A 15,673-nucleotide genomic window follows, 5' to 3' on the forward strand; every position below is an offset into this window, starting at 1 on the left:
CATTCTGCAGACAAAGATGGCGGTGCGGAAGAAAGACGGCGGCCCGAACGTAAAATATTTCGAAACGTCTGATACCGTCTCGCAATTCGACAATGTCCGCGTTTGGTTGGGCAAGAATTATAAAAAGGTACTGCCTGTTTTTTTTGCTAAAGTAATAAATACACGCATTCATATTATCATAAATGAAGGAGAGCAATCCTAACAGCAAAACGAGTGAGCAAAGAGAAAGGAGAAGGAGGGTGTGAGATGAGATGGGTTGCAGGATAGTTCAGCGGTTTAATCCACACATTCACGAAACTGAAACAAAAGGATGCTGCGAAAACGTCTTGGTGAAATTCCGCGTTGCAAATTATGAACATAAATCCATGTTACTACCCCCTTTTAGTAGAGGGGAATGAATGGCCTGTGTTGCAGGTTTTTGTTCAAGGGGAGGAAACCCAACTGGCTATCTAACGGTAATTTCATTGATTGCAGATGTCTATACTCCGGCTACCGCACCGGCAGCGCAAGTGCACATATCCAGATGTTGAGCTGTCTTTTTACCGGCGCTTTCGGTTTTATCTTTCACCCCATTGCACACCATGTTCTTTTAGGGCAATATATGCGCATTGAGTTTTAATGATCCGCCCCCTTTTACCCCTTCCCAGATGGTGTGCAGAATTTTCTCATTATAGTGTTGCCAAAAAGCCCTGTCTATTGTCTCAGAGCATGCGCTCAGCTCTACCATTCTCAACCTGGCCCAGACAGAAAGAATGCAAAGATTCACGTAAAGAAACCTGTTGTTTCTTTGACCATCAAATGAATTCTGCTTTTGTTAATTGTAGTGTTCAAACTGTCAAAGTTCTATGGTGGATAAATAATTTATTTTCCTATTCTCGCTATCGCACATGCACACACAAACTAAACTTAAGTTACAATGTCTATTTATTCTGACATTTCCATGTTAATCCTCTCTCTCTCTCTCTCTCTCTCTCTCTCTCATCCCTCAGTACATCCAGGCGGAGCCCCCCACCAACAAGTCTCTGTCCAGCCTAGTGGTCCAGCTACTGCAGTTTCAGGAGGAGGTGTTCGGACGACATGTCAGCAACCCACCTCTCACCAGGCTGCCGGTACAAACATACACGCACACAATTGGGTATTGTGCTTCCCCTATTACACTATTCTAGGGCTCGTGAGTGGTTCAGCGGTCTAAGGCACTGTATCTCAGTGCTAGAAGCGCCACTACAGACCCTGGTTTGATTCCAGGCTGTATCACAACCGCCCGTGATTGGGAGTCCCATAGGGTGGCGCACAATTGGCCCAGCATCGTCCGGGTTAGGGTTTGGCGGGGTAGGCCATCATTGTAAACAAGAATTTGTTCTTAACTGACTTACCTAGTTAAATAAAGGTTAAATATATATATATATATTTTTAAGAATGTTGTATCTAACCCTCTGTCTTTCTGTTCAGATGAAGAGTTTCCTGGACTTTAAGTCTGGTGGGGCTCTCTGCCACATTCTGGCAGCAGCCTACAAGTTCAAGAGTGATCAGGGCTGGTAAGAGTTTCATTAACGTCATTAGATTTTGTTTGGCTCACTGCACATACATTCCCTTCAAATGAATTGAACCCAGTTGTATAGTTGAAAAGTTATGTTTAAGATTAAACAAAATAGATTGATCCTTGAGATGTTTTCATTTTGACAATGATGTATTTTTATTGAAATATTTGACGAGGTTCTTTGAGATTTTTTACTCCTGTCTGTCTTCATGGCAGGCGCAGGTTTGACTTTCAGAATCCTTCTCGGATGGACCGCAATGTGGAGATGTTCATGACTATCGAGAAATCCCTGGTACAGGTCAGTCTGCCGTGTTCTTCTTTGGAAAACTATTTATTTATCTATTGTTCTGTGTCCCTCTCTTTCTTATTCACTCTCTCTTTCTTATTCACTCACTCTTTCTTATTCACTCACTCTTTCTTATTCACTCTCTCTTTCTTATTCACTCTCTCTTTCTTATTCACTCTCTCTTATTCACTCTCTCTTTCTTATTCACTCTCTCTTTCTTATTCACCCTCTCTTTCTTATTCACTCTCTCTTTCTTATTCACTCACTCTTTCTTATTCACTCTCTCTTTCTTATTCTCTCTCTCTTATTCACTCTCTCTTTCTTATTCACTCTCTCTTTCTTATTCACCCTCTCTTTCTTATTCACCCTCTCTTTCTTATTCACTCTCTCTTTCTTATTCACCCTCTCTTTCTTATTCACCCTCTCTTTCTTATTCACTCACTCTTTCTTATTCACTCTCTCTTTCTTATTCACTCTCTCTTTCTTATTCACTCACTCTTTCTTATTCACTCACTCTTTCTTATTCACTCTCTCTTTCTTATTCACCCTCTCTTTCTTATTCACTCTCTCTTTCTTATTCACCCTCTCTTTCTTTATTCACCCTCTCTTTCTTATTCACTCACTCTTTCTTATTCACCCTCTCTTTCTTATTCACCCTCTTTCTTATTCACTCTCTCTTTCTTATTCACTCACTCTTTCTTATTCACTCTCTCTTTCTTATTCACTCTCTCTTTCTTATTCACTCACTCTTTCTTATTCACTCACTCTTTCTTATTCACTCTCTCTTTCTTATTCACCCTCTCTTTCTTTATTCACCCTCTCTTTCTTATTCACTCACTCTTTCTTATTCACCCTCTCTTTCTTATTCACCCTCTTTCTTATTCACTTTCTTATTCACTCTCTCTTATTCACTCTCTCTTTCTTATTCACTCTCTCTTTCTTATTCACTCTCTCTTTCTTATTCACTCTCTCTTTCTTATTCACTCTCTCTTTCTTATTCACCCTCTCTTTCTTATTCACTCTCTCTTTCTTATTCACTCTCTCTTTCTTATTCACCCTCTCTTTCTTATTCACTCTCTCTTTCTTATTCACTCTCTCTTATTCACTCTCTCTTTCGTATTCACCCTCTCTTTCTTATTCACTCTCTCTTATTCACTCTCTCTTTCTTATTCACTCTCTCTTTCTTATTCACTCTCTCTTTCTTATTCACCCTCTTTCTTATTCACTCTCTCTTTCTTATTCACCCTCTCTTTCTTATTCACTCTCTCTTTCTTATTCACTCTCTCTTTCTTATTCACTCTTTCTTATTCACTCTCTCTTTCTTATTTACCCTCTCTTTCTTATTCACTCTCTCTTTCTTATTCACCCTCTCTTTCTTATTCACTCTCTCTTTCTTATTCACCCTCTCTTTCTTATTCACTCTCTCTTATTCACTCTCTCTTTCTTATTCACTCTCTCTTTCTTATTCACTCTCTCTTTCTTATTCACCCTCTTTCTTATTCACTCTCTCTTTCTTATTCACCCTCTCTTTCTTATTCACTCTCTCTTTCTTATTCACCCTCTCTTTCTTATTCACTCTCTCTTTCTTATTCACTCTCTCTTATTCACTCTCTCTTTCTTATTCACTCTCTCTTTCTTATTCACCCTCTCTTTCTTATTCACTCTCTCTTTCTTATTCACTCACTCTTTCTTATTCACTCTCTCTTTCTTATTCACCCTCTCTTTCTTATTCACTCTCTCTTTCTTATTCACCCTCTCTTTCTTATTCACTCACTCTTTCTTATTCACCCTCTCTTTCTTATTCACCCTCTCTTTCTTATTCACCCTCTCTTTCTTATTCACTCTCTCTTATTCACTCTCTCTTATTCACTCTCTCTTTCTTATTCACTCTCTCTTTCTTATTCACTCTCTCTTATTCACCCTCTCTTTCTTATTCACTCTCTCTTATTCACTCTCTCTTTCGTATTCACCCTCTCTTTCTTATTCACTCTCTCTTTCTTATTCACTCTCTCTTTCTTATTCACTCTCTCTTTCTTATTCACTCTCTCTTTCTTATTCACCCTCTTTCTTATTCACTCTCTCTTTCTTATTCACTCTCTCTTTCTTATTCACCCTCTCTTTCTTATTCACTCTCTCTTTCTTATTCACTCTCTCTTTCTTATTCACTCTTTCTTATTCACTCTCTCTTTCTTATTCACCCTCTCTTTCTTATTCACTCTCTCTTTCTTATTCACCCTCTCTTTCTTATTCACTCTCTCTTTCTTATTCACCCTCTCTTTCTTATTCACTCTCTCTTTCTTATCCACTCTCTCTTTCTTATTTACCCTCTCTTTCTTATTCACCCTCTCTTTCTTATTCACTCTCTCTCTTATTCACTCTCTCTCTTATTCACTCTCTCTTATTCACTCTCTCTTTCTTATTCACTCTCTCTTTCTTATTCACTCTCTCTTTCTTATTCACTCTCTCTTTCTTATTCACTCTCTCTTTCTTATTCACTCTCTCTTTCTTATTCACCCTCTCTTTCTTATTCACTCTCTCTTTCTTATTCACCCTCTCTTTCTTATTCACTCTCTCTTTCTTATTCACTCTCTCTTTCTTATTCACTCTCTCTTTCTTATTCACTCTCTCTTATTCACTCTCTCTTTCTTATTCACCCTCTCTTTCTTATTCACTCTCTCTTTCTTATTCACTCTCTCTTTCTTATTCACTCTCTCTTTCTTATTCACTCTCTCTTTCTTATTCACCCTCTTTCTTATTCACTCTCTCTTTCTTATCCACTCTCTCTTTCACCCTCTCTTTCTTATTCACTCTCTCTTTCTTATTCACTCTCTCTCTTATTCACTCTCTCTTTCTTATTCACTCTCTTCTTATTCACTCTCTCTCTTATTTCTCTCTCTTATTCACTCTCTTCTTATTCACTCTCTCTTATTCTTATTCACTCTCTCTTTCTTATTCACTCTCTCTTTCTTATTCACTCTCTCTCTTATTCACTCTCTCTTTCTTTATTCACTCTCTCTTTCTTATTCACTCTCTCTCTTATTCACTCTCTCTTTCTTATTCACTCTCTCTTTCTTATCCACTCTCTCTTTCTTATTTACCCTCTCTTTCTTATTCACCCTCTCTTTCTTATTCACTCTCTCTCTTATTCACTCTCTCTCTTATTCACTCTCTCTTTCTTATTCACTCTCTCTTTCTTATTCACTCTCTCTTTCTTATTCACCCTCTCTTTCTTATTCACTCTCTCTTTCTTATTCACTCTCTCTTTCTTATTCACCCTCTCTTTCTTATTCACCCTCTCTTTCTTATTCACCCTCTCTTTCTTATTCACCCTCTCTTTCTTATTCACTCTCTCTTTCTTATTCACTCTCTCTTTCTTATTCACTGTCTTTCTTATTCACTCTCTCTTTCTTATTCACTCTCTCTTTCTTATCCACTCTCTCTTTCTTATCCACTCTCTCTTTCTTATCCACTCTCTCTTTCTTATCCACTCTCTTTTCTTATCCACTCTCTCTTTCTTATTCACTCTCTCTTTCTTATCCACTCTCTCTTTCTTATCCACTCTCTCTTTCTTATCCACTCTCTCTTTCTTATCCACTCTATCTTATTCACTCTCTCTTTCTTATTCACCCTCTCTTATTCACCCTCTTTCTTATTCACCCTCTTTCTTATTCACCCTCTTTCTTATTCACCCTCTCTTTCTTATTCACACTCTCTCTCTCTCTTATTCACTCTCTCTCTTATTCACTCTCTCTCTCTTATTCACTCTCTCTCTTATTCACTCTCTCTCTTATTCACTCTCTCTTTCTTATTCACTCTCTCTTTCCTATTCACTCTCTCTTTCTTATTCACTCTCTCTTTCTTTCTTGCCATCTGTCGATTAGAACAACTGTCTGAGTCGACCAGTGATCTACCTGAGCTCTGACATTGAGGCCAAGCTGCTGGGGAAACTGAAGGACATAATCAAGAGGCACCAGGTAGGCTTGTCTTCACTGACCTAGTGACGAAACTGTATATGGAGTACACATACAGTGCAATACAATACAACACAACATACAAACACAGTTAAGCAGAGTTTGTTTGCTGCCAGCAGGGCTCAGTGACTGAAGACAAGACATGCAGCTCCCATGTGGTGGTTCCCATCCCTGCCAGTCTTGAGGAGGGTAAGTCAGTCTAACATTATGGATCAAACGTGCCCTTGAGCAAGGCACTTAACCTTAATTGCTCTGTATAAGAGCATCTACTAAATGACAAAAATGTAGTGGCTTGAAAATGAGCCTCCTCCCTCTCTCTCTCTCACCAATCCCCTGGTTGGTTCAGAGGAGTGGGTGCGTCCGGTGATGAAGAGAGACAAGCAGGTGCTGCTCCACTGGGGATACTCTCCTGACAGGTAGGTACTGTCCATACTGGGGCCTCAGCCTGACACAGTCAACTCAATCTTAGCCTTTAGCAGCACAGCATGCTTTAACACCTGTGATACTGACACTATTGAGTAAAGTCAAACAGTGAATGTACACTAACATGCTCTCTAACCCATACCCACATCTCCTTTACCTATTCATACACCACGACAAAAGCAAACAGTTCCACACTGTTTTTCTCAGCCTGTGTTATAGCATGTAGTGCACTAGGCTGACACTAGTCTCTGACCTCCATCTGACCTCTGTCCCCTGCTGCTCAGCTATGACACCTGGATCTCAGCCAGTGAGGTGGAAGCAGCTGTGGAAGATCCGCCCAGCCCAGAGAAACCCAGGAAGGTCAGCACACATAGCTTTCTTCCTCTCTTTCTGTGTGTAAGGGCTGTGCCCAAAATGGCTCTTTCTGTGTGTAAGGGCTGTGCCCAAAATGGCTCTTTCTGTGTGTAAGGGCTGTGCCCAAAATGGCTCTTTCTGTGTGTAAGGGCTGTGCCCAAAATGGCTCTTTCCTACTAATTACAAACATTCTCTACTATGTACTAACCATACTACGTAGCCTACTATGTAGAACATCCTGATAGTACCCGTCATTCATTCGTTTTGGACAGCTCGCCTCGTCCCCTTGTCAAACACACTTGGGTTTGAAATAGACGATTCTCGTCCTCAATAGCATGCAGCTAATTCGTATTAGATGAAGAGCAGAAATTAATATGACATCCTTACATTTAAAGCATACAACATTTTTGAAATCTCATGTACCATAAAACTTTCTATACAGTAATCAGCGTACTATTTATTATGCAAGTACCGGTATCCGGACACGGCTCTCTCTGTCTCTCATATATACATGTAAGAAATTATTAACATATATACATGTTTATGACCAGAGTGTGATTACACCGTGATATTCGGGGGGGTCTATATGAATTTGTTTTATTGGCCTAATAATAAAGATATCATTTAATGGTAGAAATTAATTACCTTTCAATGTGGCATAGGCACAACCAGTCACAGTGTTTTCATCTGTTTGTCAAACAAATGACTTCAAAAAGTATGCATGTTCAACCACTCCAAAACACCAAACAGTGCGTCGCATGTTCAACCACTCCAAAACACCAAACAGTGCATCGCATGTTCAACCACTCCAAAACACCAAACAGTGCATCGCATGTTCAACCACTCCAAAACACCAAACAGTGCATCGCATGTACACTTACGCCATTACAAAACACCAAACAGTACATCGCATGTACACTTATGCCATTACAAAACACCAAACAGTGCATCGCATGTACACTTATGCCATTACAAAACACCAAACAGTACATCGCATGTACACTTATGCCATTACAAAACACCAAACAGTGCATCGCATGTACACTTATGCCATTACAAAACACCAAACAGTGCATCGCATGTACACTTACGCCATTACAAAACACCAAACAGTGCATCGCATGTACACTTATGCCATTACAAAACACCAAACAGTGCATCGCATGTACACTTACGCCATTACAAAACACCAAACAGTGCATCGCATGTACACTTATGCCATTACAAAACACCAAACAGTGCATCATGTACACTTACGCCATTACAAAACACCAAACAGTGCATCGCATGTACACTTATGCCATTACAAAACACCAAACAGTGCATCGCATGTACACTTATGCCATTACAAAACACCAAACAGTGCATCGCATGTACTCTTATGCCATTACAAAACACCAAACAGTGCATCGCATGTACACTTATGCCATTACAAAACACCAAACAGTGCATCGCATGTACACTTATGCCATTACAAAACACCAAACAGTGCATCGCATGTACACTTATGCCATTACAAAACACCAAACAGTGTGCCTAATGACATTCAGCCATTGATAAGACCTACAATTGATGCATCTTGCTGATAAATGAAACTTTTTTGTCGGCTGAAAAGTTGGGACGCTGAAACTGTTCCGGGGAAAACGGGAAGGGTCACCCAAATACACACGCTCAATTTACTACTCTAGGCTACAAATTGTAGGCCTGTTACCATGAACTTCAAATAGGCCTACCGGTAGCCAGTGATGTAGTGGTATTTGGACACTTTTATTGTAATATTTACCACTACATTTTAAGCAAATAGTATAATATTAAATTAGCATTATTTAGAGACCCCTCCAAAGTTGGACTTTTGTTGCATTTAGGAGAGCTAATGTCTCATTCAGAGGAGCTGAGCCCCTCCTGGCTCCCCTGTAATTCACACCCTGTTTATGACATCATATTAAAAACTGTGTTTCTTCAGGTCCATGCCAAGTGGATCCTGGACCTGGACCAGTTTAATGAGTGGATGAATGAGGAGGACTATGAGGTCGGAGAGGGGGGCCCCAAGAGGAAGAGGATCTCAGCCAAGACCCTGACGGACGAGGTGACCACCCCAGGGGACGAGCGCCGGGACAAGAAGCCCGGCAGCGCCAAGAAGAGGAAGCGCTCACCCTCCCCCTCGCCCACTCCAACATCCCAGGAGAGCAAGAAGAAGAACACCAAGAAAGGGTATGTGTGTGTGTGTGTGCTACCCTACTACCCTTTGTTTACTACTGTATAGGCCAGCCCAGGATGATGCCCTTTGTAGAGGTGTCATTGGGAGATCTGTAGATTGCTGACACACACTATGAGTAAGAAATACTAGCCTTTAGATGCTATACAGTATGACTGACTTTGTGTGTGTGTGTGTGTGTGTGTAGGCCCACCACCCCGTACACTAAGTCTAAGCGAGGCCAGAGAGAGGAGGAGCCAGAGGATCTGACTAAAGATCTGGATGAACCATCACCTGTACCTGCTGTAGAGGAGGTCACCCTACCTAAGACAGGTACACAACACACACACATGTACAATACTTATGACATTTTGTTAGTGAACATTTTAACTCACACATACACTTTATTATGTACGGTTTTGACTTAGCCCATTGGCTTATCCTCCTGATATTTACGCTGGTTGAAACATCAGTATCATCATTGTGACTGAAGGTCAGGGGTTGAACTAAAGTCTTGTGTCACAGGAAATGCAAACCCCCCTCCCCCTCCCTCTCTGTCTCTGTCTCTCTGTAGCCAACACTAAGAAAGACTCTGAGTTGACACCAGTGAAAGGAGGTACCATGACAGACCTGGGTGAGTTCCCTGAACTACTTCATCAATACAATACTTTCTATATTTGTCCATATGTACAGATTATTTAAATGTTTTGCTGTCACAGTATCCAACCTGATGCACAACACACACATCACATCATAACTTTACATCTCAGTGTATACACTGTCTGCAGGGTGAGGTCTCTATATTTTAGCTTAATCTATCCTTTCTGTCCCCCTATGTTCATTATCTCCTCTTTTATCTCTTGAACAGATGAGCAAGAGGATGAATCCATGGAAACTGCAGAAAAGGAGGAGGAGGAGGGCTCTCCGAGTGTGAAAGGAGAGCCGGTGAAAGGGTCGGACCTCCATGAGGACAACGTGACTGAGCAGACCCACCACATCATCATTCCCAGCTACGCTGCATGGTTTGACTACAACAGGTAGGCTACACATCCCCCCACCCCCGGATCATCAGCCTTATAGTGTTACGCTTTAGAGTTTGTTTCGTGCAATTCTACACATTTGGCCATGGGGTGTTGAGAAGATTTTACAATTTTATAACTAACTTCATGCAATTCTACTCATTGTGCCATGGAGTAGAGAGGACAATGAGCTGTTTTAAAGCACATTTCCTACAGTTCTACACAATTTGCCATAGGGTGGAGAGAAATGTTTGCAGTTTATAATATAATATCTGAGTGAGACTAACTAAATGAATGTGGGTCCCCTGGGTGGTAATTCGACCATAACAAGTTTAGATAGCTGTCCGCTAAACTAACTTAGCAATCTAAGAAATGTTAGCTGACATGTTTAACTATCAGTGACTGACATAACAAGAAAAAAGCTGCTGATGAAATTGAACCTTGTGTATTCTACTATTCCCTAACTGGGGGGGATTGATCCGAGGGTGGGAGCTGCCAGTTGCCCATCCCTGTTCTAGAGAGATGCTCTTAAATGGTATAGCTAGTCTACTGTATGTTAACCTCATTCTCTCTTTCTCAGTGTCCATGCTATTGAGCGCAGAGCCCTCCCAGAGTTTTTCAATGGCAAGAACAAATCCAAAACCCCTGAGATGTAAGTAAACCCATGCTAACATATTATTATTACACATGCCTAGCTTATGCACTCCTCTGTGTTATGCATAAAACAACATCTTTCACACAGCTTTAAGGTTTGGAGTGACTTAACTGTATATTCACTGACAAGAATCTCTATCTCTCCACAGTTACCTGGCCTACAGGAACTTCATGATTGACACGTACAGGCTGAACCCGCAGGAGTACCTCACCTCCACCGCCTGTCGTAGGAACCTGGCCGGAGACGTGTGTGCCATCATGAGGTTAGGAGGACTCGCTGCACACAGGACATTTACAACAGTCGCATTACAGTTTACTCTGTTTTGTAATTCTTATAAGAAGAGTATAATACTAGCTTCGTGAAACCAGACCGCTGCGCTCAGATCAGTCTGGTTTAACACTGTAGAACAAGGGTGTCAAACGAATTTTGCCCCGGTCGCCGCATTCGGTCTTCAACGAGGTCCGGAGGGCCGCACTGAAAATGGATTATATTTCCTCGCCGTCAAAATGTGCAAAAATTAGTCCTCTGGTCATCATGGAATTTTCGATGCTGCCTGACTGTCTAGCTTTCATTTGGTTGATTAGAGAGATGGACACGGTCAAGAAACTGTATGAATGTAGGTCCATTATCATTTCTACACAGTTTCCATTTGGTTTTAGACATTTTAAAGTTTAATGAGTTTAAAAAAAACACCTTTAGACCAGATTTGACACCCCTGCTGTAGTACATTGTGTACACACTGTCATTGTTGTGTATTCTTTTCTTTTCATCTACTTCCTGCAGTAATATTTACCTCCTCCTCTCCTCAGGGTGCATGCATTCCTGGAGCAGTGGGGTCTGATCAACTACCAGGTGGACTCAGAGAGCCGGCCCACCCCCATGGGCCCCCCGCCCACCTCCCACTTCCACGTCCTGGCTGACACCCCTTCCAGCCTGGTTCCCCTGCAGCCCAAGGCATCCCAGGTACACACACACACACACACAGACACACAGATAAACACATGTGCACGCACAAACACAAATTGTATCTATATTTTGGTTCTAGATGTCTCTATTTGACTGTAGCTTCACTCCACTTACCTTCTCTCTCTGTCCCCTATAGACTCCGGCGGCCCAGCAGATTCTGTCATTCCCCGATAAGGTGAAGGAGAAGCAGCCAGCCGACCTGCAGAACTTTGGCCTGAGGACAGACATGTACAGCAAGAAGACTGGGCCTCCTAAGGTATGGCTCACAACACTGCAGGACTGATGAGGATCATAATGCACTGTATAGCTAACTATTAAAGAGTAGTGATGTGTTTCAGTGATATTACTTCTACCTGTCTACAGAGTAAGACTGCTGCCAATGCCATGCGAGACTGGACCGAACAGGAGACACTACTGCTGCTAGAGGTAACTAACAGCTGTCTCCTCCACTTTATTACCATTCAACAGAATGATTCAACAAAAGGCCCTTTAAATCCAAATAAACTTAAACTTAATTATTAATATCAATCATATCATCCCTCCCCTTTCAGGGTCTGGAGATGTACAAGGATGACTGGAACAAGGTGTCAGAGCACGTGGGCTCACGTACCCAGGACGAGTGTATCCTGCACTTCCTGCGTCTGCCCATTGAGGACCCATACCTGGAGGACATGTCCTCGTCCCTGGGCCCCCTGGTCTACCAGCCCGTCCCCTTCAGCCAGGCAGGCAACCCCGTCATGAGCACCGTGGCCTTCCTGGCCTCCGTGGTGGACCCGCGCGTGGCCTCCGCAGCCGCCAAGTCTGCCCTGGGTGAGGGGTCAACTCACTAACTAACCGTCGGTCAGATCACACAGTAAAGACTGGCCTGATTTGAGTCAGATAACTGTTTAGTTAACCGTTATTTACCAGGAGGTGTCTTTAAGTTAAAAAAAAAAAAAAATTCTCTCAAGAGAGACATTTTAGAGATGGATTGTGTATTGGGTGTAGCGTTCAGCTGTTTCTCTCTTCTCTCTCTCTCTCTCAGAGGAGTTTTCCCGTATGAAGGAGGAGGTCCCAGCAGCACTGGTGGAGGCCCATGTGAGGAGGGTGGAGGAGGCGGCGCGGGCAAGTGGCAGACAGGACCCCCTCTACGGCCTGGAGGGCAGCGGCATCGCAGGCACCAGCCTGGAGGAAGGAGACAAACCTGGTACAGCTTCCATCTACTATTATCTAAAACTATAGTCGTCTTTGGTCATGTTTCCACATAAGTATGTATGTCAATAGTTTATCAATCTGAATTGAAAAACGAGTTGCAGGTGGGGTAGACGTAAGGCTGGCTGACAACTCATCTGTCTTTTCTCTGCCTCCAGAAGAGAGCAGTGAGGAGAGTAAGAGTGACAGCCAATCCAGTGAGGAGAAGAGGGAGACCAAGGTATGGTGTCTGTTTGGACTTCTACTATACCTGTGTTTGCGTGGTCGAGTCTTCTGGCAAACCAGTTCTGAATTGTCTATGTTGTGATGATCGATACTCAAGTATCAGTAAGGACGGCCTCCCGAGTGGCACGGTCTTCCAGGTTAGGGGAGGGTTTGGCCGGCAGGGATGTTCTTGTCCCATCACGCACTAGCGACTCCTGTGGCGGGCCGGACGCAATGCACGCTGACACGGTCGCCAGATGCACAGTGTTTCCTCTGACACATTGGTGTGGCTGGCTTCCGGGTTAAGCGGGCATTGTGTCAAGAAGCAGTGCGGCTTGGCTGGGTTGTGTTTCGGAGGACGCACGACTCTCAAACTTCGCCTCTCCCGAATCCGTACAGGACTTGCAGCAATGAGACAAGACTGTAACTACCAATTGGATACCACGAAAAAGGGGTAAAAAAAAATAAAGTATCAGTAAAGAGCTGACCTTGTTGTCCTTATCCCCATGGTGATAACAGGAGAATAAAGATGGAGCCATGGAAGAGGATGAGAAGCAAGGAGAAAACGGGAAGAAGGAGGAGGAGAGAGGGAGAGAGGGAGAAGGAGAGAGAGACCGAGAGTCTGAGAAGACAGAGACAGAGATGGGTAATGTTTATGTCTGTGACTGAATTTGAATGTCTCTGTAATCTCTGTAAAATAGTGGATTCTGTCTCTATTTCTTAGACACTAAATTAAGTGTGATTTATATGTTTGCCACTCTGCATTAGGTGAGAGAGAGAAGGAGAAGGAAGGGAAGGAGGCCTTGGAGGAGGGCCAGAGAGAAGGAGAGAGCGAGGGAGAAAGGAAGGCGAAGGTGGAACGGGATGTGGGAGAGGGGAACCTGGCTACCGCTGCTGCCTCTGCCCTGGCTGCTGCTGCCGTCAAAGCCAAGGTCTGACTTCTGACCCTTGTTTAGCATGATGCCCCCAACCACAGATCTAGGATCAGATGCTGTATGTATCAAGCTTCTCAGAGTAGGAGTGCTGATCTACGATCAGTTTTGCCATAGTTCATACAATTACATTAGGAGGCACCTGATTTGAAATCAGCTCTCCTAGCCAATCCACAGGGATTCAAAAATAGGCAGAGACTGCGGATCCGGAGGTAACCACCCCGTCCCGCCCACCTGGATCCCTTTTCCCCACAGCTGAAGATCTGAATCACGTTCTGATTCTGAAACGTCCATGCAGCGTCTGCATACCAATCATTTGATCTCAATCAGTTTCATGGGATATGCATTTAGATCTTATTGAGTTATACAGTGTTGTTTCCAAGTAGCCTACAAGTAAGCCTGTTCTGAATTATATACAGTGGAGCAAATGTTTTTGCAGATAGTGTTAAACTGCATAGCTTACCTGTGTTTAGTTTCAATCAAAGCACATATTTTGCCTAACACGCTGTTGAGGCCACATGAGAGAAAAATGTGACCGTTCGTACAATCATCCTAAAATCTCATATGAAATGAGGTGGTATTTTTTGTCTTCCAGTAACGTTATACAGTCGGAAAGTATTCAGTCACCTTGACTTTTTCCACAATATGTTACGTTACAGCCTTATTCTAAAATGTATTAAATTGTTGTATTTTTCATCAATATACAAACAGTACCCCATAATGACAAAGAAAAAACAGGTTTTTAAGGAAATGTAATATCATATTTACATAAGTATTCAGACCCTTTACTCAATACTTTGTTGAAACACCCTTGGCAGCGATTACAGCCTTGAGGCTTCTTAGGTATGACTCTACAAGCTTGGCACACCTTTATGGTTAGGATCCAGGCTGTGTCACATCCGACGGTGATTGGGTGTCCCATAGGGTGGCACAATTGGCCCAACGTTGGCCGGGGTAGGCCGTCATTGTAAATAAGAATTTGTTTTTAACTGACTTGCCTAGTTAAATAAAGGTTACATTTCTCTTCAGATCCTCTCAAGCTCTGTCAGGTTGGATGGGAGTGTTGCTGCACAGCTATTTTCAAGTCTCTCCAGAGATGTTCCATTGGGTTCAAGTCCGGGCTCTGGTTGGGCCACTTAAGGACATTAAGACTTGTCCCGAAGCCACTCCTGCTTTGTCTTGGCTGTGTGCTTATGGTCGTTGTCCAGTTGGAAGGTGAACCTTCACCCCAGTCCTTTAGGTGCCTTTTGGCGAACTCCAAGCGGGCTCTCATGTGCCTTTTACTGAGGAGTGGCTACAATATAGGCCTGATTGGTGGAGTGCTGCAGATGGTTAGCCTTCTGTAAGTTTCTCCCATCTCCACAGAGGAACTCTGGAGCTCTGTCAGAGTGAACATTGGGTTCTTGGTCACCCTTTTCCCCCGACTGCTCAGTTTGGTCAGGCAGCCAGCTCTAGGAAGAGTCTTGGTGCTTCCAAAATTCTTCAATTTAAGAATGATGGAGGCCACTGTGTTCTTGGGGACCTTCAATGCTGCAGAAATGTTTTGGTACCCTTCCCCAGATCTGTGCCATGACACAATCCTGTCGCGGAACTCTACAGACAATTCCTTTGGCCTCATGGCTTGGTTTTTGCTCTTGACATGCACTGTCAACTGTATGTGCCTTTCCAAATCATGTCCAATCAATTGAATATTCCACAGGTGGACTCTAATCAAGTTGTCAAAACATCAAGGATTGTCAATGGAAACAGGATGCACCTGAGCTCAATTTCGAGTTTCATATCAAAGGGTCTGAATACTTATGTAAATAATGTTTTTTTGTTTAGTATCTTTTTTTCACTGTGCAAGAAAATACAACAAACAGTATATGTTCAGTTCAGTAAATGTCTGTTCTATTTTCACATACTAAAGATTATTTTCTCTACCCTATGCTTCTTCTCTCT

General features: G+C 42.5%; 1 protein-coding gene across 1 annotated transcript in view; it reads left to right on the forward strand.

The window, feature by feature from the left end:
• LOC112255276 (SWI/SNF complex subunit SMARCC2) overlaps nucleotides 1–15,673 on the forward strand; it is a 21,336-nt gene continuing 5,663 nt past the window's right edge. The window contains exons 1-22 of the mRNA XM_042324473.1: nucleotides 1–127; nucleotides 990–1,109; nucleotides 1,450–1,535; nucleotides 1,754–1,835; nucleotides 5,705–5,797; nucleotides 5,914–5,983; nucleotides 6,141–6,210; nucleotides 6,502–6,577; nucleotides 8,535–8,782; nucleotides 8,974–9,098; nucleotides 9,340–9,399; nucleotides 9,634–9,802; nucleotides 10,365–10,436; nucleotides 10,588–10,701; nucleotides 11,249–11,402; nucleotides 11,542–11,661; nucleotides 11,769–11,831; nucleotides 11,957–12,215; nucleotides 12,430–12,591; nucleotides 12,755–12,816; nucleotides 13,320–13,446; nucleotides 13,569–13,732. Coding sequence (XP_042180407.1) covers nucleotides 17–127; nucleotides 990–1,109; nucleotides 1,450–1,535; nucleotides 1,754–1,835; nucleotides 5,705–5,797; nucleotides 5,914–5,983; nucleotides 6,141–6,210; nucleotides 6,502–6,577; nucleotides 8,535–8,782; nucleotides 8,974–9,098; nucleotides 9,340–9,399; nucleotides 9,634–9,802; nucleotides 10,365–10,436; nucleotides 10,588–10,701; nucleotides 11,249–11,402; nucleotides 11,542–11,661; nucleotides 11,769–11,831; nucleotides 11,957–12,215; nucleotides 12,430–12,591; nucleotides 12,755–12,816; nucleotides 13,320–13,446; nucleotides 13,569–13,732 — 2,607 coding nt within the window. The 5' untranslated portion in view covers nucleotides 1–16. The remainder of the gene's footprint in view (nucleotides 128–989; nucleotides 1,110–1,449; nucleotides 1,536–1,753; nucleotides 1,836–5,704; nucleotides 5,798–5,913; nucleotides 5,984–6,140; nucleotides 6,211–6,501; nucleotides 6,578–8,534; nucleotides 8,783–8,973; nucleotides 9,099–9,339; nucleotides 9,400–9,633; nucleotides 9,803–10,364; nucleotides 10,437–10,587; nucleotides 10,702–11,248; nucleotides 11,403–11,541; nucleotides 11,662–11,768; nucleotides 11,832–11,956; nucleotides 12,216–12,429; nucleotides 12,592–12,754; nucleotides 12,817–13,319; nucleotides 13,447–13,568; nucleotides 13,733–15,673) is intronic.

The sequence above is a fragment of the Oncorhynchus tshawytscha genome, linkage group LG07 (genome assembly GCF_018296145.1).
Source record: "Oncorhynchus tshawytscha isolate Ot180627B linkage group LG07, Otsh_v2.0, whole genome shotgun sequence".
NCBI classification, from domain to species: domain Eukaryota; kingdom Metazoa; phylum Chordata; class Actinopteri; order Salmoniformes; family Salmonidae; genus Oncorhynchus; species Oncorhynchus tshawytscha.